General features: G+C 41.9%; 1 protein-coding gene across 4 annotated transcripts in view; it reads left to right on the forward strand.

Annotated features, from left to right (window-relative positions):
* Positions 1-13,985: 13,985 nt before the first annotated feature.
* The window catches only part of LOC139551090 (potassium channel subfamily T member 2-like), a 64,624-nt gene continuing 51,661 nt past the window's right edge, over positions 13,986-26,948 (forward strand). For 3 of the 4 annotated variants that reach the window (XM_071362482.1, XM_071362483.1, XM_071362484.1), the window contains exons 1-8: positions 13,986-14,332; positions 14,531-14,610; positions 14,861-14,960; positions 20,143-20,191; positions 20,376-20,435; positions 20,821-20,895; positions 21,346-21,429; positions 21,674-21,768. In XM_071362482.1, coding sequence (XP_071218583.1) covers positions 14,238-14,332; positions 14,531-14,610; positions 14,861-14,960; positions 20,143-20,191; positions 20,376-20,435; positions 20,821-20,895; positions 21,346-21,429; positions 21,674-21,768 — 638 coding nt within the window. In that variant the 5' untranslated portion in view covers positions 13,986-14,237. Of the gene's footprint in view, positions 14,333-14,530; positions 14,611-14,860; positions 14,961-19,501; positions 19,547-20,142; positions 20,192-20,375; positions 20,436-20,820; positions 20,896-21,345; positions 21,430-21,673; positions 21,769-26,948 lie in introns of all 4 variants that reach the window. The other variant, XM_071362481.1, reaches the window with a different exon arrangement.

The raw sequence follows: 26,948 nt of genomic DNA on the forward strand, positions 1-26,948 counted from the left end.
TTAAAATGTCTTACAAATGGAGTGTTGTCCAGGGAGGAGTTTACAGGACTAATTTGAGCCATGGTGAACATCTCCATTCTAGAAACACGAAAGCTTACATAAGAGACTGGGACCTATCTCACCTATATTAGGAGTAGGAGACAGAATCTGCATTGGCCAGAGGCCAGCGGAGGCAATATGGCTCTAGTCTGTCTCGCTGTGGCACTTCTGTCACCAAAACATGTTCAATAATGAAACACTGGTACAGGTGTTGAATCAAACCTACTGTACAGTAAAACACAGCAGTAGCACACTGTACATAGGGAGCCAATTTGCATGACGTCAGTAAATCTCACCGAGGTATTGTTTTTACGTTTATGCTGATTAATTCATATTTGTTGATGCTGACGTACTGAGTTGCCTAATGTACTGTATGTAATAGCATGTCATAGTCATAATACAAATTGCAAGTGGGTCTGAAATGAGGGAGAATAAGGGCAGAACATTAAAGGGGTCTATACTGTTGAAGTAAAAGGAAGGTTTGCTGCCCAAAGAAGACATGGAGAAGGACGAATGGGGATGAGATGAAGAAGGCAGTAACCACGATTGTCAAAAGAGTACAGCTATGACTGGAAGTTACGTTTTGTAGCAGGTCAGGAGAGTCATTAAACCTTTCCCTAACCATAATCTAATTATCCAAACCTGCTAAATTGTATAAAAAGGATATTACAATCTTAAGAAATTAAGGGGGAGGAGACATTAACTTTTGTACCGAACATAGAATTCCCCTAACCTGCTGGGTAAGTTTTCCTAACCTGTTTCTAAAGGACATCCCTGCCGGCCAAACCCTCCCCTAACCCGGACAACGCTGGGCCAATTGTGCACCGGCCCAGTCATCACCGTCTGCGACAGAGCCTGGACTCGAACCAGGATCTCTCGCCACTTGGGAGGCCTTGATGTGTCTCTACACTGAGTATACAAAACATTAATAAAAAGAGATTTCACACTGGGATATTATGTTGATCTTAACAAGTGAAATGGCATGAACACTGAGTATACAAAAAATTAAGAACATCTGCTCTTTCAATGACATATGGGCTCCCGAGTGGCGCAGCAGTCTAAGGCACTACATCTCAGTGCAAGAGGCGTCACTACAGTCCCTGGTTTGAATCCAGGCTGTATCACATCTGGGGAAGGCTGTCATTGTAAGTAAAAATGTGTTTTTATCTGACTGGCCTAGTAAAATCAAAATGCTTTCGACACCTTGTAGAGTCCATGTCCCAGCTGTTCTGAGGGCAAAAGGGGTGGGTGCTGCAGTGGTCTAAGGCACTACATCGCAGTGCTTGAGGTGTCACTACAGCCCCAGGTTCAATACCAGGCTGTGTGACAACTGGCAGACCCATGAGGCGGTGCACAATTGGCCCAGCGTCGTCCAGGTTAGGGGAGGGTTTGGCTGGGTGGGATTTCCTTGTCCCATTGTGCTTTAGTGACTCCTTGTGGTGGGCTGCAATTTGACTTCGGTTGCCTGTTGGATGGTATTTCCTCTGACACATTGGTGTGGCTGGCTTTCTATAAACACCCACTAGAGGGAGCCAAACAACACAATATACATATACTGGCATACTGACAAAATACTGCTATTATGGCTGATGTAATGTGGACAGATTTGGGAGGGGTGCAGCCATGGGCGGGCATAGGCCCATGCCAATCAGAATTTCTCTGAGTTTTTCCCCACATAAAGGCTTTATTACAGATAGAAATACGCCTCAGTTTCATCAGCTGTCCAGATGGCTGGTCTCAGATGATCCCGCAGGTGAAGAAGACGGACGTGGAGGTCCTGGGCTGGCATGGTTACACTTGGTCTGCGGTTGTGAGGCCGGTTGGACGTACTGCCAAATCCTCAAAAAATATGTTGGAGGCTGCTTATGATAGTGAAATGAACATTACATTCTCTGGCAACAGCTCTTGAGGCGTCTGTGGCATTTTTTTATTTTTATTTTACCGTTATTTTACCAGGTAAGTTGACTGAGAACACGTTCTCATTTGCAGCAACGACCTGGGGAATAGTTACAGGGGAGAGGAGGGGGATGAATGAGCCAATTGTAAACTGGGGATTATTAGGTGACCGTGATGGTTGAGGGCCAGATTGGGAATTTAGCCAGGACACCGGGGTTAACACCCCTACTCTTACGATAAGTGCCATGGGATCTTTAATGACCTCAGAGAGTCAGGACACCCGTTTAACGTCCCATCCGAAAGACGGCACCCTACACAGAGCAGTGTCCCCAATCACTGCCCTGGGGCATTGGGATCTTTGTTTAGACCAGAGGAAAGAGTGCCTCCTACTGGCCCTCCAACACCACTTCCAGCAGCACCTGGTCTCCCATCCAGGGACTGACCAGGACCAACCCTGCTTAGCTTCAGAAGCAAGCCAGCAGTGGTATGCAGGGTGGTATTGTGTTGCATGACAAAACTACACATTTTAGAGTGGCCTTTTATTGTCCCCAGGACAAGGTGTACCTGTGTAATGATCATGCTGTTTAATCAGCTTCCTGATATGCCACACCTGTCAGGTGGATGGATTATCTTGGCAAAGGAGAAATATTCACTGACAGGTATGTAAACAAATTTGTGTGCACAATTTGAGGGAAATACGCTTTTTCGAGCGTATGGAAAATTTTGCAGATTTTTTATTTTAGCTCATGAAACATGTTACATTTAGATTTTTGTTCAGTGTATATAAATGCAATCACTTCCATATTTACATCTCATGATCAGTTATGTGACATTGTTACTGTGTTGTTAAGTGCTACTTTAGCCAAGAAGCCATTAGCCTAGTCATTCAAGAAATCTAATCTTTCACCATCCATTTAAAAATTGTATTTTTATTTTGCCTAACTTGTAACAGCACTAAAGAGACAGTACTAGAGAGGGATATGAAACCTCATTTGTCACTTTCCATGGAAGCAAAAGTTTTAAATGGGTTTTTTTTGTGTCAAAGCTAGCTAGCTATCTAGCAGCCAGTGTTAGAGAACACGCTAGCAAAGCTATCTAACTTACAAATATTTTGCAAACACAACACATAAAAAATAACTGATACCCCCTAACATGTTCATATAGAATGTGTTGTTGTTTTAGTATGTTTCTGACTTTTAGTATGTTCTGAAAAAAAAGTTTTTCACCTCCACACACTTTATCTTCTCCAGCCCAGCACTTTGACTATCTGATATGGCCCTAGGAATATCAAAATCCTGCAGGATTCGGTTCTTCAGGATTCGTGCTGGGATATCCTTGGTCCTGCGGGAATTGCCATGGTCCTACACGATTTGGCATATCCTGCAGCAATATCAAAATCCTTCAGGTTTCGGTCCTGCAGGAATTGCCATGGTCCTACACGACTTGGCATATCCTGCAGCAATATCAAAATCCTTCAGGTTTCGGTCCTGCAGGAATTGCCATGGTCCTACACGACTTGGCATATCCTGCAGCAATATCAAAATCCTGAAGGTTTTGGTCCTGCAGGAATTGTCATGTTTGTGCAGGATTTTCAAAGCTTTTGCAGGACATGCTGCCACCTATCCATGGTTTTTGGTTTGGATAAGTTCTTATTGTCAGGGACTTTTCCTGATTTTATCAAACCTACAGGATTCCTGCAGGACACCTGCACAATTCCTTCACAAAAGGTTGAATTCCGGCAGGATTCCTGTAGGACGTTTTTGTAAGGGATAGCATTATGGGGGTCATAGCTGGTCTGTTTGTACACGTCCATGTTCCCAGTCACCTTCCCGTGCTAAAATGTGGTGGTTCACGCTTTCAGTTTTGCGCAAATGCTGCCATCTATCTACGTTTTTGGTTTGGTCACAGTAGGAACAACATCCTCTGTGCATGTCCTGTCTAGCTTTCATTCTGTTGGATATTTATGCCATTCTGTAGTGAAGGCATTTGAGTTGTTGACTTCTTGACTAAGTTTCACCCTTTCCCAGTCAATAAACCCCAGTCAATAAACCAGCCTAGTCTCATAGATTAGACGTAACATAGTAAACGAGTCCCCCTCAGGAGACTGAGAAGATTTGGCATGGGTCCTCAGGTCCTCAAAAAGTTCTACAACTGCACCATTGAAAGCATCCTGACTGGTTGCATCACCGCCTGGTATGGAACTGCTTGGTTTCCAACCGCAAGGCGCTACAGAGGGTAGTGCGTACGGCCCAGTACATACTGGGGCCAAGCTCTCTGCCATCCAGGACCTCTATACTAGGCGGTGTCAGACGAAGACCCTAAAAATGGTCAAAGACTCCAGCTACCCATAGACTGTTCTCTCTGTTACCGCAGGGCAAGAGGTACCGGAGCGCCAAGTCTAGGTACAAAAAGCTCCTTAACCGCTTATATCTGCTGTTACTCACTGTTTATTATCTACAGTGCCTTCAGAAAGTATTCAGACCTCTTGACTTTTTCCACATTTTGTTACGTTACAGCCTAATTCTAAAATTGATTATATTGTTTTTTCCCCTCATCAGTCTACACACAATACCCCATAATCACAAAGCAAAAGCAGGTTTTTAGAATTTTTTGCAAATGGATAAATAACGAACTGAAATATCAGATTTACATAAGTATTCAGACTTTTTACTCAGTGCTTTGTTGAAGCACCTTTGGCAGCGACTACAGCCTTCTTGGGAGTCTCCTTGGGAATGACGCTACAAGCTTGGCACAACTGTATTTGGGGAGTTTCTCCCATTCTTCTCTGCAGATCCTCTCAAGATCTGTCAGGTTGGATGGGGAGCGTCGATGCACAGCTATTTTCAGGTCTCTCCAGAGATGTTCGATCGGGTTCAAGTCGGGGCTCTGGCTGGTCCACTCAAGGACATTCAGAGACTTCTCCCGAAGCCACTCCTGCATTGTCTTGGCTGTGTCTTGGCTGTGTGCTCCTTCGCTCTGGAGCAGGTTTTCATCAAGGATCTCTGTACTTTGCTCCGTTGATCTTTTCCTCGATCCTGACTAGTCTCTCAGTCCCTGCCGCTGAAAAACATCCCCACAGCAGAATGCTGCCACCACCATGCTTCATCGTAGGGATGGTGCCAGGTTTCCTCCAGACGTGACATTTAGCTTTCAGGCCAAAGAGTTCAGTCATGGTTTCATCAGAGAAGATAATCTTATTTCTTATGGTCTGAGAGTCTTTAGGTGGCTTTTAGCAAACTCAAAGCGAGCTGTCATGTGCCTTTTACTGAGGAGTGGCTTCCGTCTGGCCACTCTACCATAAAGGCCTGATTGGTGGAGTGCTGCAGAGATGGTTGTCCTCTTGGAAAGTTCTCCCATCTCCACAGAGGAACTCTAGAGCTCTGTCAGAGTGACCATCGGGTTCTTGGTCACCTCCCTGACTAAGGCCCTTCTCCCCTGATTGCTCAGTTTGGCTGGGCAGCCAGCTCTAGGAAGAGTCTTGGTGGTTCCAAACTTCTTCCATTTAATGATGGAGGCCACTGTGTTCTTGGGGATCTTCAAAGCTGGAGAAAGTTTTTGGTACCCTTCCCCAGATCTGTGCCTCGACACAATCCTGTCTCTGAGCTCTACAGACAATTCCTTTGACCTCATGGCTTGGTTTGACATGCACTGTCAACTGTGGAACCTTATATAGATAGGTTTGTGCCTTTCCAAATCATGTCCAATCAATAGAATTTACCACAGGTGGACTCCAATCAAGTTGTAGAAACATCTCAAGGATAATTTGCAGACAGAGTTCAGTGTGTCAAATCGGAGGGCATGTTGTCCGGTCCTCTGGCAGTCTCTATGGGGGTACCACAGGGTTCAATTCTCGGGCCGACTCTTTTCTCTGTATATATCAATGATGTTGCTCTTGCTGCGGGTGATTCCCTGATCCACCTCTACGCAGACGACACCATTCTGTATACTTCTGGCCCTTCCTTGGACACTGTGCTATCTAACCTCCAAATGAGCTTCAATGCCATACAACACCCCTTCCGTGGCCTCCAACTGCTCTTAAACGCTAGTAAAACCAAATGCATGCTTTTCAACCGTTCGCTGCCTGCACCCGCACGCCCGACTAGCATCACCACCCTGGACGGTTCCGACCTAGAATATGTGGACATCTATAAGTACCTAGGTGTCTGGCTAGACTGCAAACTCTCCTTCCAGACTCATATCAAACATCTCCAATCCAAAATCAAATCTAGAGTTGGCTTTCTATTTCGCAACAAAGCCTCCTTCACTCACGCCGCCAAACTTACCCTAGTAAAACAGACTATCCTACCGATCCTCGACTTCGGCGATGTCATCTACAAAATAGCTTCCAATACTCTACTCAGCAAACTGGATGCAGTTTATCACAGTGCCATCCGTTTTGTTACTAAAGCACCTTATACGACCCACCACTGCCACCTGTATGCCCTAGTCGGCTGGCCCTCGCTACATGTTCGTCGTCAGACCCACTGGCTCCAGGTCATCTACAAGGCTATGTTAGGTAAAGTGCCGCCTTATCTCAGTTCACTGGTCACGATGGCTACACCCACCCGTAGCACGTGCTCCAGCAGGTGTATCTCACTGATCATCCCTAAAGCCAAAACCTAATTTGGCCGCCTTTCCTTCCAGTTCTCTGCTGCCTGCGACTGGAACGAATTGCAAAATCTCTGAAGTCTGATTTTTTGGTGTTTACTTGAGGTTTATTTAGTAAATATTTTCTTAACTCTTATTTTTCTTAAAACTGCATAGCTGGTTAAGGGCTTGTAAGTAAGCATTTCACGGTAAGGTGAATACACCTGTTGTATTCGGCACGTGACAAATAAAATTTTATTTTATTTTATCTGAAAATCCGGGACACTCAAATTAGTATGATATGTTAAGTTTGGTTACATAAGACAGAAGGTTACTTGAGGCAAAAACTAAAAGAGTGTGATTGGTCGGGGTGGCAATATAACTCAAACATCTAGCAACCCAAAGGTTGCATGTTTTAATCTCATCAAGGTCAACTTTGCAACTGGCACATCAGATGCACTCCACAGAGGCACCCCTGCACTTCTCACCACAGCAGTGAACTCTGACCTTAGTGTGAGTATAACAACAGAATTAATGCATTTTATTATGAACAGACTATGGCTTGTCATATTCTGGGGAAGATATATGACATATTTTAACATAGTCAACATTACCCCGATGGTCCATCAATGTTACTATATACCAATTGATTTTGCATTCAGTCCCTGGGTTTTCCAACATCTTAAGGGTGATGATTTGAGGGCCTCTTCACAGATATTACAATGGTTTACTCTACAGATAGATGACACATTCATATCGCTCAGGTTGAAAGTTGTATCTGCTTTTGGCCACAAGGTGGCAGTCTTGAAACGTTAATGACAGGGAACTGTATTGACCTGCCCAGATTTAATTACGTTTCTAAGACTTCTCCGACTGGTATGTAATACACAGTTTTGGTACTTCACTGATGTCTATTACTATGGTGACATAGTCTCTTGGACTCGAGGGAAATTTGGTTTCCTGACGGGCACCTTGGTTTTCCCCACCCTCCCGGATTCTTATGGGACTCTGGTATTAACAACGGTTTCTACTAGTTTCAACTTCAAAATTGGCTACATCGTACAAAATTTATGAAAACAAAAATTTACTTTTTGGTGTTAATTTAAGGTTAGGGTTAGGCACAAGATTAGCAGTGTGATTAAAGGTTAGGATTATGTTTCAAATCTGTTGTAACTACTGACGACCATTAAAAACCGAGAAGCACTTCTCCCGTTCCGAACTCTCGCGTGACAAGGGACCTACCAACCAGGAAATACACGTCAGTTTGGCAATTTCCGCCATTAGCTGAGGTTCAATCTCATAAAAGACACACCCTCGTCCACTTACCCTCGCCTTATGCCCTTGGGGGAATCCCCTTCACCATCTCGGAGGGCGGTACAAATGATTAGCTAAGCAAGGGAGGTTTGCAACGTAAGCCCTCATTTTTAGTCGAGTTTGCGTGTACAAACAACTATGTTCACTTCAGGGCCTGTAACTCCCCATAATTCAATTCGCGACGATTGTACATTCACCAAGAAAAGTCAGCCAAAAATGAAAACCACAACGGCAATATTGAGTCAACATACAAGTGTAGGTAAAAACAAATGTAAATAAGTTCTACTAATGCACATGACGGCACAAACACATCTCAAATAAAAATGTTGTCACATGCGCCGAAGTGTAGACCTTACCGTGAAATGCTTATTTACTTAACCAACAGTGCAGTTCAAGAAGAGTTAAGAAAATATTTAGCAAATAAATTCAAGTAAAAAACACAACTTGCCCGCCCGTCCAGCATCACTACTCTGGACGGTTCTGACTTAGAATATGTGGACAACTTCAAATACCTAGGTGTCTGGTTAGACTATAAACTCTCCTTCCAGGCTCACATCAAACATCTCCAAACCAAAGTTAAATCTAGAATTGGCATCCTATTCCGCAACAAAGCATCCTTCACTCATGCTGCCAAACATACCCTCGTAACACTGACCATCCTACCGATCCTCGACTTCGGCGATGTCATTTACAAAATAGCCTCCAATACCCTACTCAACAAATTGGATGCAGTCTATCACAGTGCCATCCGTTTTGTCACCAAAGCCCCATATACTACCCACCACTGCGACCTGTATGCTCTCGTTGGCTCGCCCTCGCTTCATACTCGTCGCCAAACCCACTGGCTCCAGGTCATCTACAAGACCCTGCTAGGTAAAGTCCCCCCTTATCTCAGCTCGCTGGTCACCATGGCAGCACCCACCTGTAGCACGCGCTCCAGCTGTTGCGCCTTCTTCACAACGCTGTCCGTGTGGGTGGACCAATTCAGTTTGTCCGTGATGTGTACTCCGAGGAACTTAAAACTTACTACCCTCTCCACTACTGTCCCGTCGATGTGGATAGGGGGGTGATCCCTCTGCTGTTTCCTGAAGTCCACAATCATCTCCTTTGTTTTGTTGACGTTGAGTGTGAGGTTATTTTCCTGACACCACACTCCGAGGGCCCTCACCTCCTCTCTGTAGGCCGTCTCGTCGTTGTTGGTAATCAAGCCTACCACTGTAGTGTCGTCCGCAAACTTGACGATTGAGTTGGAGGCGTGCATGGCCACGCAGTCGTGGGTGAACAGGGAGTACAGGAGAGGGCTCAGAACGCACCCTTGTGGGGCCCCAGTGTTGAGGATCAGCGGGGTGGAGATGTTGTTACCTACCCTCACCACCTGGGGGCGGCCCGTCAGGAAGTCCAGTACCCAGTTGCACAGGGCGGGGTCGTGACCCAGGGTCTCAAGCTTGATGACGAGTTTGGAGGGTACTATGGTGTTAAATGCTGAGCTGTAGTCGATGAACAGCATTCTCACATAGGTATTCCTCTTGTCCAGATGGGTTAGGGCAGTGTGCAGTGTGGTTGCGATTGCGTCGTCTGTGGACCTATTGGGTCGGTAAGCAAATTGGAGTGGGTCTAGGGTGTCAGGTAGGGTGGAGGTGATATGGTCCTTGACTAGTCTCTCAAAGCACTTCATGATGACGGAAGTGAGTGCTACGGGGCGGTAGTCGTTTAGCTCAGTTACCTTAGCTTTCTTGGGAACAGGAACAATGGTGGCCCTCTTGAAGCATGTGGGAACAGCAGACTGGGATAAGGATTGATTGAATATGTCCGTAAACACACCAGCCAGCTGGTCTGCGCATGCTCTTAGGATGCGGCTGGGAATGCCGTCTGGGCCTGCAGCCTTGCGAGGGTTAACACGTTTAAATGTTTTACTCACCTCGGCTGCAGTGAAGGAGAGCCCGCAGATTTTGGTAGCGGGCCGTGTCAGTGGCACTGTATTGTCCTCAAAGCGAGCAAAAAAGTTATTTAGTCTGTCTGGGAGCAAGACCTCCTGGTCCGTGACGGGGCTGTTGTTTTAGTTTCTGTTTGTAGGCTGGAAGCAACAAAATGGAGTCGTGGTCAGCTTTTCCGAAAGGAGGGCGGGGGAGGGCCTTATATGCGTCGTGAAAGTTAGAATAACAATGATCTAGGGTTTTACCAGCCCTGGTAGCACAATCGATATGCTGATAGAATTTAGGGAGTTTTGTTTTCAGATTAGCCTTGTTAAAATCCCCAGCTACGATGAATGCAGCCTCAGGGTGTGTGGTTTCCAGTTTACATAGTCAGATAAAGTTTGTTCAGGGCCATCGATGTGTCTGCTTGGGGGGGAATATATACGGCTGTGATTATAATCGAAGAGAATTCCCTTGGTAGATAATGCGGTCGACATTTGATTGTGAGGACGTCTCGTTAATCATAAGGCATACCCCCCGCCCCTCTTCTTACCAGAAAGATGTTTGTTTCTGTCGGCACGATGCGTGAAGAAACCAGCTGGCTGCACCGATATAACCTGAAAGGCCGCTCAGCAAGGAAGAAGCCACTGCTCCAAAACCGCCATAAAAAAGCCAGACTACCGTTTGCAACTGCACATGGGGACAAAGATCGTACTTTTTGGAGAAATGTCCTCTGGTCTTATGAAACAGTAATAGAACTGTTTGGCCATAATGACCATCATTATGTTTGGAGGAAAAAGGGGGAGCCTTGCAAGCCGAAGAACACCTTCCCAACCGTGAAGCACGGTGGGAAATTATGTGGATATATTGAAGCAACATCTCAAAACATCAGTCAGGAAGTTAAAGCTGGGTCGCAAATGGTTCTTCCAAATTGAGAATGACCCCAAGCATACTTCCAAAGTTGTGGCAAAATGGCTTAAGGACAACAAAGTCAAGGTATTGGAGTGGCCATCACAAAGCCCTGACCTCAATCCTATAGAAAATGAATGTGTGGGCAGAACTGAAAAAGTGTGTGCGAGCAAGGAGGCCTACTAACCTGACTCAGTTACACCAGCTCTGTCAGGAGGAATGGGCCAAAATTCTCCCAACTTATTGTGGGAAGCTTGTGGAAAACTACCCAAAACGTTTGACTCAAGTTAAACAATTTAAAGGCAATGCTACCAAATACTGATTGAGTGTATGTAAACTTCTGACCCACTGGGAATGTGACGAAAGAAATAAAAGCTGAAATAAATCATTCTCTCTACTATTATTCTGACATTTCACATTCTTAAAACAAATTGGTGATCCTAACTGACCTAAGACAGGGAATTTTTTACAAGGATTAAATGAAAACTGAGTTTAAATGTGTTTGGCTAAGGTGTATGAAAACTTCTGACTTCAACTGTATATATGTTGTCCTCTATTTGGCAGTTGGCACCATGTCAATCAAGTCAAAGCATCAGGACTTTTTTGGTTTACAGTAATATAATATGGTGTAAAGTAAACAACATTGCACTTTCCAGCTAGTTGTTTCAGGGGTGGAATCCTCAGTGCTTGGGGCTAGAAACAAGTGGGTAAATGGTTGCAATAGTGGGCTCTGTCCCTAGGCAGTTCCTGTAGATCTGAAAGGATCACAAAATGTACGTGTAAATGTACAGTATGTGTTTGTTTGCCATATTGCTTAAATGCTTAAAATACTTTGCAATGTTGTTGCTATATATTTATAAATCAGAGCTTATTCATATTTATTTTTGTATATATATTTTTAGGGTGTAGATCACTTTAATATTGCAGAGAGATTGTGGCTTCTATCAATGTAATTGTCTGCATCATTTCCAATCCCCCGTATATATTTTTTGTAAATATACAGTACCAGTCAAAAGTTGACACACCTACTCATTCCAGGGTTTTTCTTTATATATGCTATTTTCTACTTTGTAGAATAATAGTGAAGACATCAAAACTATGAAATAACACATGGAATCATGTAGTAACCAAAAAAGTGTTATAGAATCCTGTCCTTTACACGGAAATGTCTGACTCGCTCCTTCCTTCACAAACATATATTTTGTAAGATCCAACAGGTCAAAAGTCCTTTGCTAGACTGTACAGGGATCTGGTATATAGGAAGTTGATATAAAAGACAATGATGGTTGATACATCATGAGACAAGACAGTTGGATGTGTGATTGTATCTTGCTCATTTTAGCTAGTGATTCATTTAATTACCTATACAAGTGGATTTGCTTCACCATTTGTGACCGATCCGGTCTTATGTAGCAACATTTGAATGAATACAATGAATAAAAGTAGAGACTCAGAGCTTAGAAAATGGTATATCATACACTACAGTTGAGGAACAATGGGAAAGTAATTATGCTTTGAATGTTGATAATCTTGTAACCTCACTTTTGAGAAAATGGTCTTAGAATGTTTTGGTACACCTACTGGAGAGCTCTTCTTTGTCTACACCCATTCAGCATTGTTCACACCCTCTTAAGCTTTAGCCCCACTTTAGCCCCACTTTAACACTGGAGTGATAATTTTGGATAGACCATTGGTTAACTGCACACTGCTCCAAAGACCCAATTCTGATGACTATGCCAAATGTCAGGCAGCAAAGGGTGGAATGTAGCCATACTTCGCCACCTAGGTGTGATATGAGCCCAAGAAACTGAATGCAATAGGTTCTTGGTTTGGTTCTGGGTCACTGTTACACTGCTCCCTCCCCAAACCAAGAGCCTGTTATTTTATAGTTATTCAATTGAGTTCCTAGGGCTCATACCACACCTAGTGGCGTAGTACGGCAAGATTCTAGCTTCGACTGCTTGACAGTAACACTTAACTTTGAGAATCCAGGTATAATAGAACCTTTTATATGCCTTGTAATCATGTCATCATTATACTTGGATGTAAGTGTTACTGGACTAGCTTCTATTTGAGGCACTAAATATGATAAAATAGTCTGGTGAAAAGTGGGAAACAAAGTTTGCATTACCAGGTAAAAATAGACCTGAGCCACTAGGTTGTGGTCTGGCAGTGGGGCCTCATCACCTGTTGGAGAAAGTTACAGTAGATCTGTGAAAATGAACCTGTTGGGACATGAGTCATTATCCACTGGGCACACCATGTCATTTCAACTTGGATAATTGGGTAATTTTTGCATAAAAGTCACTTTGTTCTAGAGAGATTTACACGGTTATCAAAACGTCACGCCAGGGTAAGTCTACACGAAACACAGTCCTTTTTTGAATTATTTCTAAAATCCTCATGGGGAAAAAATGTATGGTGGAAAAATGATTGGAACTATTTCCCTGTTTGACCGCTGGGTTTTATGGATATTATGAATCATACTGTTGTACTCTGAGTGAAAAGTGCTTATCTCACACAGACAGATTAGTAAATCCTCTTGCTTCACCTCTTCTTCTCTGGCTATGTAGCCTACATTTTTGTGCATATGAATGTATTTCAAACAAAACAGTATTGTTTTGAATAGTAAAGGATGTAGCTAACTTCAAGCGTGATTCATCACTCCAGAAAACGCATTTCCAGTCCAATGGCGGCGAGCTTTACACTAGTCCAGCCGACACTTGGCATTGCGCATGGTGATCTTAGGCGTGTGTGCGGCTGCTCGGCCATGGAACAGTTCTTGTGCTGACGTTGCTTCCAGAGGCAGTTTGGAACTCATTAGTGATTGTTGCAAGACGAGGACAGGCGAGTTTTACGCGCTTCAGCACTCGGCAGTCCTGTGGGTTTGTATGGCCTACCACTTCGCGGCTGAGCCGTTGTTGCTCCTGGACGTTTCCACTGCACAATAACAGCCCTTACAGTTGACCGGGCAGCTCTAGCATGGCCAAAATTTGACGAACTCACTTGTTAGAAAAGTGGTATCCTATGACAGTGCCACGTTGAAAGTCACTGAGCTCTCAGTAAGGCCATTGTACTGCCAATGTTTGTCTATGGAGATTATACAGCTGTCAGCAACGGGTGTGGCTGAAATAGCCAAAACAAATAATTTGAAGGGGTGTCCACATACTTTTTTATATATAGTGTATATTCACATCATCATTATTAGCCTAATCATCATCACCAATAAACTGACGACTCCAATGACTGCGATGTGCGCTTTGGATGATGCTTGCAGTGAGATGACACATGCACAACGTCTCAAGAGCATAATGATGCTCTTGGGTGTCTAGTCGCACACATCCACTCAAGGATGCTCAACAATGGGACGATTTTGAATAATTTGCCTATATAGCTGCTTCCTTGTTTTCCAAATAAAAAAACAATATTTTTGTGATGGATGCAGTCTTTTTCGGGCGCTTGGAAGAAGGATGCACGACAGAGTGCAACAATTGTTTTGAAACATTGTTATAAAAGTGTACATTTGAGATCTGGATTGAGCTTTTGTTTCAACTGATGTAGCTACAGCTAAGGAGAACTATGGTTGATTTGGAGAGCGAAGTACCCCGTCTTCCCCCGAGGTATAGATTCAGGGACTTACTCCTCGGGGACCAGAATTTACTAAATGACGACAGGTACGTTGAGTTTGTTTGACGTGTTAGCTACAATTGAAATAATACAGAATTACCATGTGGTTTAACATTGTTGTACATTTATTTAAGAGTTTGCACCTGTGGAATCCTTGCACTTGTTTAATATCCAGCCTTACCCATGTGAAAATGCTTAGTAAATATTTTATTTATAGAAACTATTTATATTTCTCTTTATTTAAGGGTGCAAGTCGAATTTTATGCCAATGAAAGTACTTTCAAAGAGACACTTAAACTGTTCTTCATCAAAAACCAAAGATCAAGTAAGTAATGTTTTTTAACTGTGTAGTCACAGTTGAACTACACTATATGCTGTTACTATCCATCTAATAAATCTTATTTGTACTTTATTTTAAAGACATAGTAAAAATTCACCCGTTGCATCAGCAACAAATAGCAAACTGTTGAACCAGTTATAGCAAAGGGGCCCAGAGATGTTCCTGGTCAGGTCACATGGTGAGGAAGTACTGACCCTAGGTATGCCATTATAACGTCTCTGTCTTTGTCTCCTAGGCCTAAGAATACAAGTGTTTGACCTCTCCCTAAAGGTTCTGAGCTGTCTCTTATACATGTGTCGCGTATTGACAGATGACCCATCCAAAGGACATGGCTGGTAAGGATAGTAATTGAATGTCTCGTAGGTACATGTAGATACCACCTGGTATTCACTGAATTGTCAAAGAAATGTTGCATTTCTATGACTACAATTTGACAACAGCCCTCTAAAGATGGCCCTCAAGGTATAGTAATTCTCAGAGAAGAAACAAGGGATAATTAGTAGAGAATGTGGAAACTATTAGCCATTAACAGTACCAAAACCATGCCATGGAAAATGTCTTACTAACCAGGTTTCCATCCAGCCATTTCATGCGGATTAATTACCTGTTGTATGAAAACATTCACAATCGGGCTGATGGAAGCAGAAAATGCCGGTTCACCTTTATAATGTCGACAGACAGTTAGTTCATTCGACATGGTGGGATCTTTTTGTGTCGTTATAATTAATTATGCCAAGTTCAAATACAGTAGGAATACACTGACAGATATTTTGTTTATTTATACAACTGAATAATGTGTTATCACTGTGCATCATCGAATAGCACAACCAAATGACCCGGATTGCAGTTGAGATTACATTAAAGTACATGGTGCAAGTGATCAATGCCGTTCAAGGTTCTGCTCAGATTATTATAGCAATTGTGGAATTCTCCACAGACCTGTGACAACCTATGCATGCTATCTTGAACATGATTACATAAAAATTCATTAATAGTTACAGTAACCTCAAAGTGGCCATGTACAGTGGGGAGAACAAGTATTTGATACACTGCCGATTTTGAAGGTTTTCCTACTTACAAAGCATGTAGAGGTCTGTAATTTTTATCATAGGTACACTTCAACTGTGAGAGACGGAATCTAAAACAAAAATCCAGAAAATCACATTGTATGATTTTTAAGTAATTAATTTGCATTTTATTGCGTGACATAAGTATTTGATACATCAGAAAAGCAGAACTTAATATTTGGTACAGAAACCTTTGTTTGCAATTACAAAGATCATACGTTTCCTGTAGTTATTGACCAGGTTTGCACACACTGCAGCAGGGATTTTGGCCCACTCCTCCATACATACCTTCTCCAGATCCTTCAGGTTTCGGGGCTGTCGCTGGGCAATACGGACGTTCAGCTCCCTCCAAAGATTTTCTATTGGGTTCAGGTCTGGAGACTGGCTAGGCCACTCCAGGACCTTGAGATGCTTCTTACGGAGCCACTCCTTAGTTTCCCTGGCTGTGTGTTTCGGGTCGTTGTCATGCTGGAAGATCCAGCCACGACCCATCTTCAATGCTCTTACTGAGGGAAGGAGGTTTTTGGCCAAGATCTCGCGATACATGGCCCCATCCATCCTCCCCTCAATACGGTGCAGTCGTCCTGTCCCCTTTGCAGAAAAGCATCCCCAAAGAATTATGTTTCCACCTCCATGCTTCACGGTTGGGAGGGTGTTCTTGGGGTTGTACTCAACCTTCTTCTTCCTCCAAACACGGCGAGTGGAGTTTAGACCAAAAAGCTCTATTTTTGTCTCATCAGACCACATGACCTTCTCCCATTCCTCCTCTGGATCATCCAGATGGTCATTGGCAAACTTCAGACGGGCCTGGACATGCGCTGGCTTGAGCAGGGGGACCTTGCGTGCGCTGCAGGATTTCAATCCATGACAGCGTAGTGTGTTACTAATGGTTTTCTTTGAGACTGTGGTCCCAGCTCTCTTCATGTCATTGACCAGGTCCTGCCGTGTAGTTCTGGGCTGATCCCTCACCTTCCTTATGATCATTGATGCCCCACGAGGTGAGATCTTGCATGGAGCCCCAGACCGAGGGTGATTGACCGTCATCTTGAACATCTTCCATTTTATAATAATTGCGCCAACAGTTGTTGCCTTCTCACCAAGCTGCTTGCCTATTGTCCTGTAGCCCATCCCAGCCTTGTGCAGGTCTACAATTTTATCCCTGATGTCCTTACACAGCTCTCTGGTCTTGGCCATTGTGGAGAGATTGGAGTCTGTTTGATTGAGTGTGTGTACAGGTGTCTTTTATACAGGTAACAAGTTCAAACAGGTGCAGTTAATACAGGTAATGAGTGGAGAACAGGAGGGCTTCTAAAAGAAAAACTAACAGGTCTGTGAGAGCCGGAATTCTTACTGGTTGGTAGGTGATCAAATACTTATGTCACGCAATAAAATGCAAATTAATTACTTAAAAATCATACAATGTGATTTTCTGGATTTTTGTTTTAGATTCCGTCTCTCACAGTTGAAGTGTACCTATGATAAAAATTACAGACCTCTACATGCTTTGTAAGTAGGAAAACCTTCAAAATCGGCAGTGTATCAAATACTTGTTCTCCCCACTGTATGTGTTACACATTTTAAGGTTAAATGTTACATTAGTTTGTAAGATAACCTTTGCTTTGCTGTATTACAAGGGTAATATTGAATTGTGTTCAGTTGGCAACGCAACGCAACCAAATATCAACATTTAAAGGAGTTGTATAGTTCCATCTGAGCCACTGGCTTAATCCCGTTCTTTAACTTTAATTTTTTGAGTTTAAGTGGGGAATTCAGCATATCATTTGTTAACTTGTTGCCAAGTTAATAGGCTATTTATTGTATTTCAAAAGAGATATTGTGTTTGGTTGTCAATGCAACCAAATATAAACATTTTAAAGGGGATTTATATTCTGCTTGGATAGTTCCATCTGTGCCACTGACTTAGTCTGGCTTTAATTCCATTTTTTCTACGAATGAATAATTGATATGCTGGATTCATGTTGGAAACCCAAGGCCTATTGTATTGTATATTTTCTGATTAATTCTGGGTTGAAATTAAACAATAGCTGTTGATGACTTAGCAAATGCTATATTTAGGCCCGAAATAGTATCATTGATTTATGAGTGATAATGTATGGTTACATTTCATTTGCTCTTAAATCTACCCTTCGGAATGATTTCAATAGCAACGGGGAATCTATTTAGTTTTTACATTGTGATCTCTCAACAATGATTCTCACAGAGGCTCATCGGTAATAGTCAGTGACAAATATCATACATAGCTAAGAAGGGCTGAACTTGGTTAAAACCCTGGATAGGAGACCAAAGGGTAGGTGTAGATAGATCAACTCTCCAGTAGGACGTTCTGTTCGTTTTTTTTCTTTTCCTGATAGTGGATATAATGCTGAAGATCAGACATTGTTTTAAAGGTACAAATTCAACATATTTCATACAAGGTTTGTCTGTTGAAATTTGGTTACCATGATGACGTAATCCTGTGGCTGAAATGTCACCCTCAAAACAACATTTTACATTGATAACTTTTTTTCAAATCCAATGTATTCTCCACTTAGATTCCACGCCACAATATATTGACAAATGATGTTGAACCAACGTTGATTCAACCAGTTTGTGCCCAATGGGATCAGTAGAGTTGAAGATTCTATGGAAACCCATTTAACTTGCACTTTTTATTCGGTACATGGGAATTTAACCACAGTTATTTTTATGTGCACTATGTCATCATGCACAGCCTTTTATCCGCAATAAGTCAGTTTGATGGAAACACATCTCTGGTGGGGAAATGTCCGTATTGTTTTATGCAGATTTGATTAATATTCACATGAAAATCTGTCGCCAATTGGAAGGAAACCTAGCTAACGACAATGATTCTAATACTTTCATTTCTATGCCTGGAAACAGAGGAAGTGAATGCACTGAACATGTACGGAATCATTCAATTCACTGTCTATCATTCTTTCTAGACTCTAGCTCAGTCAAAACAGCAGTAAAAAAAGAAAAAAATTAAACATATTTTTTGGTTGTAGTCCCAGACAAAATTACCTGATTCATGTCTGGGACTACAACAAAAAAAAATCATTTTTTTAATACATCTGAAAAAATGTCTAAACCTGTTTTCACTTCGTCATTATGGGGTATTGTGTGTAGATTGATTAAGAAAAAATATAATTTAATCCATTTTAGAACAAGGTTGTTACGTAACAAACCGTGGGAAAGGGGAAGGGGTCTGAATACTTTCCAAAAGCACTATCAGTACACTCGTAACAACCTAAGCATTAAGAAACTTCTATTAAATCAAATAAGTCTCATGTATCAAAATAGCAATACATTTTTATATTGTCTAAATTCTACAGTTGTTGTCCCCCAGGTAAAAACGGTCTTAATAATTAATGATCTGCTTAACGTTGATAGATTTTAGGATTTTGAGTAAACCCTCTTGCTTCGCCTCTTCCTCTCTGGCCATGTCTGTGTGGGTGGACTTTATAATGCTGGTGGACAGAAAGCATTGTAACCTACATCTGAGTCGCTTTTCGATCTGAGCTATTACATTGGTCAGCGTAGCTTCAATTGGGTTAATTTATGTAAGCTTTGTAAATCTAAATGCTTTTACAATACATCATCCTCATCTGGAAACGTAAGCAAATAAGAGTTGGGTCACGTTGTACTCAGTTTTGATAAAATGATGAGATGGGTACAGTCAGTTTCCTTGCCGTTGTCCTTGTTTTGAAATGACTGTAGAATTTAATTTTCTTCAATACTATTGTGCATAGTGCATGTTAAATATTTTGACATATTTCTTCTCTCTACAGCTGGGGATGCCCCAATCAAACATACATCTTTTTAAATATTGACTGGTGAGTGTTTACGCTATCTACTCTTATCTAATAGAGTGTTAAATAAAAGAGAAGCGTATCCAGACCTAATAATATCAATATTACCCGGTAACAATACATCGAGACACACTCACTTAGAGAGGAAACAGCAGAACAATGTGGTTCTGACCCAAATATTGGCCGCCATTTTCCAGTTATTTCCCAACAATTCTAGATGTTGAATTGGCACAAACAGCCACCGGAACCCAGCAGTTGGTTGCTATAACACACCACGATGACTGCAAGCAACAGGACAGCAATCCACTGCTTTAAGCTGTTCGCCTTTTCTGAAGCCTTGTCAGATGTTTGTAGTGGTTTCATGTCTCAACCCTACACCAGTGTCCCTAAATCCACTCTCATACTAGGGTACCATCCTGAACAGAAACATTGTCCTAAGTTTGGGAAAACTCCTGGACAATGTATTGTTTTCAGGGACTCTTTAATCCAACATCAAGCACAACCAATTAGTTATTCTCTACACACCACTGATGGCTAGTCATTCTCTGGACATGATTCAAGTATCTCTCTTCATCTCAATCTCCAGTTGTAAACTAACACACAGCTTTTCCCCCCACCAGGTCTCCCATAATGTGGGTCGAACGAAGTCTTTTAATATGGCCGTTACAGGTGAAATTTCTGCCAACAAATTTTCTTCATAATTTATTCAAATGTAGTTGTTTGCTAACTACTGTATACATGGGCACTATGAAATTACTACTGTTTGTTGTTTATTTTCTCAGTTAACCTGCTTCCCAATCATTTTTTATAAGACTCGATGAAAACAAGGTGCTTGATTCTATTTCTTCAACAGGTGTCTGTGGCAGTTATCTGTCTTTTTGAAACTATTCTATTGACTTACCTGAGTTACAAGGTAAGTACCATCCCACTCCATAGGATGTCACTCAGTCTTAGGAAACATTCATTGTAATGTCTACTCTACAGTATGTATATCTATATATAAAGTCAATAGATTGTGAAACAGATTAACTGTGTTTTGTTTTTAAATGTAACCTTTATTTAACTAGGCAAGACAGTTAAGAACAAATTATTATTTACAATAACGACCTACTGGGGGCAGAACAACAGATTTTTACCTTGTCAGCTCGGGGATTCGATCCAGCAACCTTTCGGTTACTGGCCCACCACGCTAACCATTAGGCTACCTGCTGCCCCAAAAGGAAGCAGAAGATAAACCCCAAAAAGGGCTAAAAGAGATACAAAGGAAGAAACATGACTGCTCTCTACTTTGTCCTCAGGGCAACATTTGGGAGCAGATAATTCGGTTGACGTTTATCCTGGAGATGGTGAACACAGTGCCTTTCCTGCTCACCGTAAGAGTTAACACACTCGAACAGGGCCTAGGATCAGATTTTCCTTTCAAATAATAATTAAGAGGGGGGGGAACTGATCCTAGATCAGCACTCCCACTCTGAGACAGGAATATGGGCCCTGGACTCTAGCAAAACACAATGCTATGGCAGGGCTATTATGGTCTCCTCCCATAGTCACAGCTAATGATGAACACGGCTGAATTCTAAATTGTATGGGGTTTTAACTGGGATTTTAAGATGTTTTAAGTCACATCATATACTGTACGTGCCTACAAACTCCTAGTAGTATGTTTTGTCCCCGAGAGAATCATGACCAGAGTCTCCCCAGCTAACACAGCTACATTGCTGAAACATTGTGATAACCTATCTCTTTGTATCTGGCAACATTGTCAGGAACGTTTTGGGCTTCTATAGATGGGATAGCCTATAACGATCTCTGTGCTCTTTCAGATCATGTGGCTCCCTCTGCGGAACCTTTTCATCCCAGTGTTCCTGAACTGCTGGTTGGCCAAGCATGCCTTGGAGAATATGATTGTGAGTGTTAACATGCCTCAACTCAGATACGGCTGAATCAGCATGTCGTGATAGTGCTACTGCCTCTGGACCACACATTACATCTGGAGGCAGTGGTTCGATCCCTGCCACTGCTCTATCCCTCTGTTCTGTCTCCCCATCTCAACTATGTGTACCTACCTTATTTAGCAATGAAATATTTGAAAAAAAATCCTTTACAAAAATAGAGGTAAGAGGTTTACCATCCATAACCTCCCCCCCCTAGAATGACCTGCATCGTGCCATACAGCGAACACAGTCTGCCATCTTCAACCAGGTGCTCATCCTCATCTCCACCCTCTTCTGCCTCATATTCACTTGGTGAGTGTGTGGGTGCCTGCTTGAATGTGTGTGCACTGGTAGATTGCAGTCTGCATCCCAAACATGGGCACTTCGAAAACCAATTTTAAATTAAGCAAACAATTCGTTTCAGAAATGACGATAAACAACAACAAAAAAGATGTTAGCACTTAGACTGAGAGGACATGCTAAATTGCTAACTCAATAAGTGGATGGAGGAGGCAAAGCACCCTGCTTTGGACCATCTCTCCCTCTCCCACATCCAATAGGATTTTACGGGGTCAGCCCAGATTGAATTGCTGGCCATTATCTGCGGTTTTCCACCTCAGAGCTTCAAGCACTTACAGTCATTTGCCACTAATGCACCACGTCTGACATCATATTTCTGGGTTACCAAGTGTACAGCTCTGGGACCTATTTTCTCCAGTGCACTCTGTGTAAATGGCATTACAATGTCAATTACCTCGGAACAATTCCCTCAATATCTGGCTTCCTGTTGACTGCCACAAGACCATTAATGTAATGTGTGCGATGCCACAAAAGCAAGGTAGTGGCAGCAATTACTACTAGATCCTGTAAAATGTATTTTTAAGGAAAGTTGAAGGCAAATATTCCAAAGAACCTACCCTGCACTCAACAGGCAGTATTTCACTGTGTTTATTCACATTGCATAGAACATTAAATATCCCACTGGGCACAGATGTCAATTCAACGTCTATCCACATTGGTTCAACGTAATTTTGTTGAAATTACGTTAAAAAAACATTGACTGAACTAGTGTGTGCCCAGTGGGATCATGGTTTATTTTGTTTTTAAGGTATAATGCTAGCACGACGTTGCCGTTGCTTTTCGTGATGGTAATAGAATGATGTCACAATACTGAATTGGTTTGTTATTGGTCAATAGACAGCTAGTCAGTAGACAGTTAGTCGAATGACCAGATGGAAGTGAAATGGAAGGACAGTGATTAGCTATGTTATCTAAGGTAGGGGTCCCCAATTTAGGGGCAACATTTCGTGTAGGGGCGTTGGACCTTCCTTGATTTGAGGGTTAAAAAAAAAGATATATTTTTTACAATTTGCAATTGTTAATACCTAAAACATTCATCTGCTATGCTTTAGGCTAGAAACAAGTGGTAAAATGCCCGCGGACGACTCGACTCTGATGCACATGGGAATATCTTTGGTTTGTCTCTATGGCTTTCAGAAGCTGAGCTACAACCTAAAGTTGAGATGTCAAACAAATTGGACTTTGCTTGGGAAGTAATCTTATACAATGTGTGAATCTGATCTTTCTAATGTGAAATAAAGTCATCCCATATGAAAAAAAACGGTATATTAAAAGTCATATGTAGCACATTTGCGTCTTTGCTCAAATGCATGTAATGCCTTAAAATGTATTCTGAGGACTTTATTAGTCATGAATGTGTCTGTTTTTTATGGACGTGTTTTTCTTTCTGCTTGCATTTTGTATTTACAGTACCTTTGGAAAGTTTTCAGACCCCTTGACTTTTTCCACATTTTGTTACATTACAGCCTTATTCTAATATGGATTCAATAAAAAACAATTCCTCTGCAATCTATACACACTACCCCACAATGACGAAGTGAAAACAGGTTTTCAGACATTTTTGCACATTTATAAAAAATGTACAGAAATACCTTATTTACATAAGTATTCAGACCCTTTGCTATGAGACTCGAAATTGAGCTCAGGTGCATCCTGTTTCCATTGCTTATCGTTGAGATGTTTCTACAACTTGATCGGAGTCTACCTGTCGTAAATTCAACTGATTGGACATGATTTGGAAAGGCACACACCTGTCTATATAAGGTCCCACAGTTGACAGTGCATGTCAGAGCAAAAACGAAGCCATGACGTCGAAGGAATTGTCCTTGAATCTCTGAGACAGGATTGTGTCGAGGAACAGATCTGGGGAAGGGTACCATAAAATGTCTGTAGCATTGAAGGTCCCCAAGAACACAGTGGCCTCCATCATTCTTAAATGGAAAAAGTCCAACAGGACAATGACCCTAAGAACACAGCCAAGACAATGCTGGAGTTGCTTCGGGATAAGTCTTTGAATGTCCATGAGTCCATGCACTTTGTCATGGAAATTCAGTACTGAGAGAGACTTGGTCATTTCTTCAAACAACTATCTTTATTTAATAGTGATTCATTATTGCAATAATGAGTCTGGTCGTCCCCACACCCTTGAGTGTTGTACCGAGTAACCTAACCTTTATACAAATGCAGAGTACTATATATAGCGGACATTAACAATGCTCAATCATGGTTGGTTCAACCCGCCACTTGCAGACCAAGGGGCCTCATAAGCCACTCTGGGTTCATCCTGTCATTATCTGCACGTGGGTTGTTGTCTTAACCCCACCCTCGCTTAGTTTCCCAGATGCGAGGATGATTTTGAGACAATGAGGGATTGTTCTACTCCTAAGCTTTCTCTAGTAAAACACATTCTTGTCTATAAGATGCAGTCTTTAACTAATTTGTAAGCTCAAGCCATCTCCAGTGACCATACTGTATGCCCAAATTAGCTGCAGGGAACGAGAATGGAGCCCATGAAAACACAGACACTAGTAGGACAGAAATCTCTTACTATTAGTTAAATATGAATTGTTAAACATTAATATCAAATAGATCAGTTAAATACAGTTGAAGTCAGAAGTTTACATACACTTAGGTTGGAGTCATTAAAACTATTTTTTAACCACTCCACAAATTTGTTGTTACAACCAAATTTGTTGTTCACAACCATTAAACACTAACTGTTTTAAAGTCACCATTGGCATCATGGTGAAATCCCTGAGCAGTTTCCTTCCTTTTCGGCAACTGAGTTAGGAAGGGCTCCTGTATCCCCCCAAAATAATCTACAGTTGAAGTCGGAAGTTTACATACACTTACATACACTTTTTCAACCACTCCACAAATTCTTTGTTAACAAACTATAGTTTTGGCAAGTTGGTTAGGACATCTACTTTGTGCATGACACAAGTAATTTTTCCAACAATTGTTTACAGACAGATTATTTCACTTATAATCCACTGTATCACAATTCCAGTGGGTCAGAAGTTTACATACACTAAGTTGACTGTGCCTTTAAACAGCTTGGAAAATTCCAGAAAATGATGTCATGGCTTTAGAAGCTTCTAATAGGCTAATTGACATACTTTTTGTCAATTGGAGGTGTACCTGTGGATGTATTTCAAGGTCTACCTTCAAACTCTCTTTGCTTGACATCATGGGAAAATCAAAAGAAATCAGCCAAGACCTCAGAAAAGAAATTGTAGACCTCCACAAGTCTGGTTCATCCTTGGGAGCAATTTCCAAAAGCCTGAAGGCACCACGTTCATCTGTACAAACAATCGTACGCAAGTATAAAAACCATGGGACAACGCAGCTGTCATACCGCTCAGGAAGGAGATGCGTTCTGTCTCTGAGAGATCCACGTACTTTGGTGCAAAAAGTGAAAATCAATCCCAGAACAGCAGCAAAGGCCCTTGTGAAGATGCTGGAGGAAACAGATACAAAAGTATCTATATCCACAGTAAAACGAGTCCTATATCGACATAACCTGAAAGGCCGCACAGCAAGGAAGAAGCCACTGCTCCAAAACCGCCATAAAAAAGCCAGACTACAGTTTGCAACTGCACATGGGAACAAAGATCATACTTTTTGTAGAAATGTCCTCTGGTCTGATGAAACAGAAATATAACTGTTTGGCTATAATGACCATTGTTATGTTTGGAGGAAAAAGTGGGAGGCTTGCAAGCCGAAGAACACCATCCCAACTGTGAAGCACGGGGGTGGCAGCATCATGTTGTAGGGGTGCTTTGCTGCAGGAGGGACTGGTGCACTTCACAAAATAGATGGCTTCACGAGGAAGTAAAATTATGTAGATATATTGAAGCTACATCTCAAGACATCAGTCAGGAAGTTAAAGCTTGGTCGCAAATGAGTTTTCCAAATGAACAATGGCCTCAAGCATACTTCAAAAGTTGTGGCAAAATGGGTTAAAAAGTCAAGGTATTGGAGTGGCCATCACAAAGCCCTTACCTCAATCTTATAGAAAATCTGTGGGCAGAACTGAAAAAGCGTGTGTGAGGAGGAATGGGCCAAAATTCACCCAACTTATTGTGGGAAGCTTGTGGAAGGCTTCCCAAAACGTTTGACCCTGCTGGTGATAGGGAAGTCAGGTGCAGGAGAGTGAACTTGGTATAAACGGAGCCGTTTAATAAATATTCAAAAAACTCCGGAAACCAAAATATACAAAATAAAATAAGAGGGTGCAAAACCCGTCGCACACCAGAACATACAACATACACCAATACATACAACAAACAATCACCGACAAGGACATGAGGGGAAACAGAGGGTTAAATACACAACATGTAATTGATGGGATTGGAACCAGGTGTGATGGAAGACAAGACAAAACCAATGGAAAATGAAAAATGGATCAGTGATGGCTAGAAGGTCGGTGACGTCGACCGCCGAACACCGCCCGAACAAGGAGAGGGACCGACTTCGGTGGAAGTCGTGACAGACCCAAGTTAAACAATTTAAAGGCAATGCTTGCAAATACTAATTGAGTGTATGTAAACGTCTGACCCACTGATGAAAGAAATAAAAGCCGAAATAAATCATTCTCTCTACTATTATTCTGACATTTCACATTCTTAAAATAAAGTGGGGATCCTAACTGACCTAAAACAGGGAATTTTTACTAGGATTAAATGTCAGAAATTGTGAAAAACTGAGTTTAAATGTATTTGGCTAAGGTGTATGTAAACTTCCGACTTCAACTGTACATACTGTTTCTACCACAACTGTCAACTGTGGGACCTTATATAGACAGCTGTGTGCCTTTCCAAATCATGTCCAATCAATTGAATTTACCACAGGTGGACTCTTATCATGTTGTAGAAACATCTCAAGGATGATCAATGGAAACAGGATTCACCTGGCTCAATTTCGAGTCTCATTGCAAAGGGTCTGAATACTTATGTAAATAAGGTATTTGTGTTTTTTTATTTGTAATACCTTTGCAAAAATGTCTGAACCTGTTTTCACTCTGTCATTCTGGAGTATTGTGTGTAGTTTGATGAGAAGTAAAAAACATTATAATCAATTTAAAAATAAGTCTGTAACGTAACAACATGTGGGAAAAGTCAAGGGGTATG

This window comes from Salvelinus alpinus, chromosome 23, assembly GCF_045679555.1.
Source record: "Salvelinus alpinus chromosome 23, SLU_Salpinus.1, whole genome shotgun sequence".
Lineage (NCBI taxonomy): Eukaryota > Metazoa > Chordata > Actinopteri > Salmoniformes > Salmonidae > Salvelinus > Salvelinus alpinus.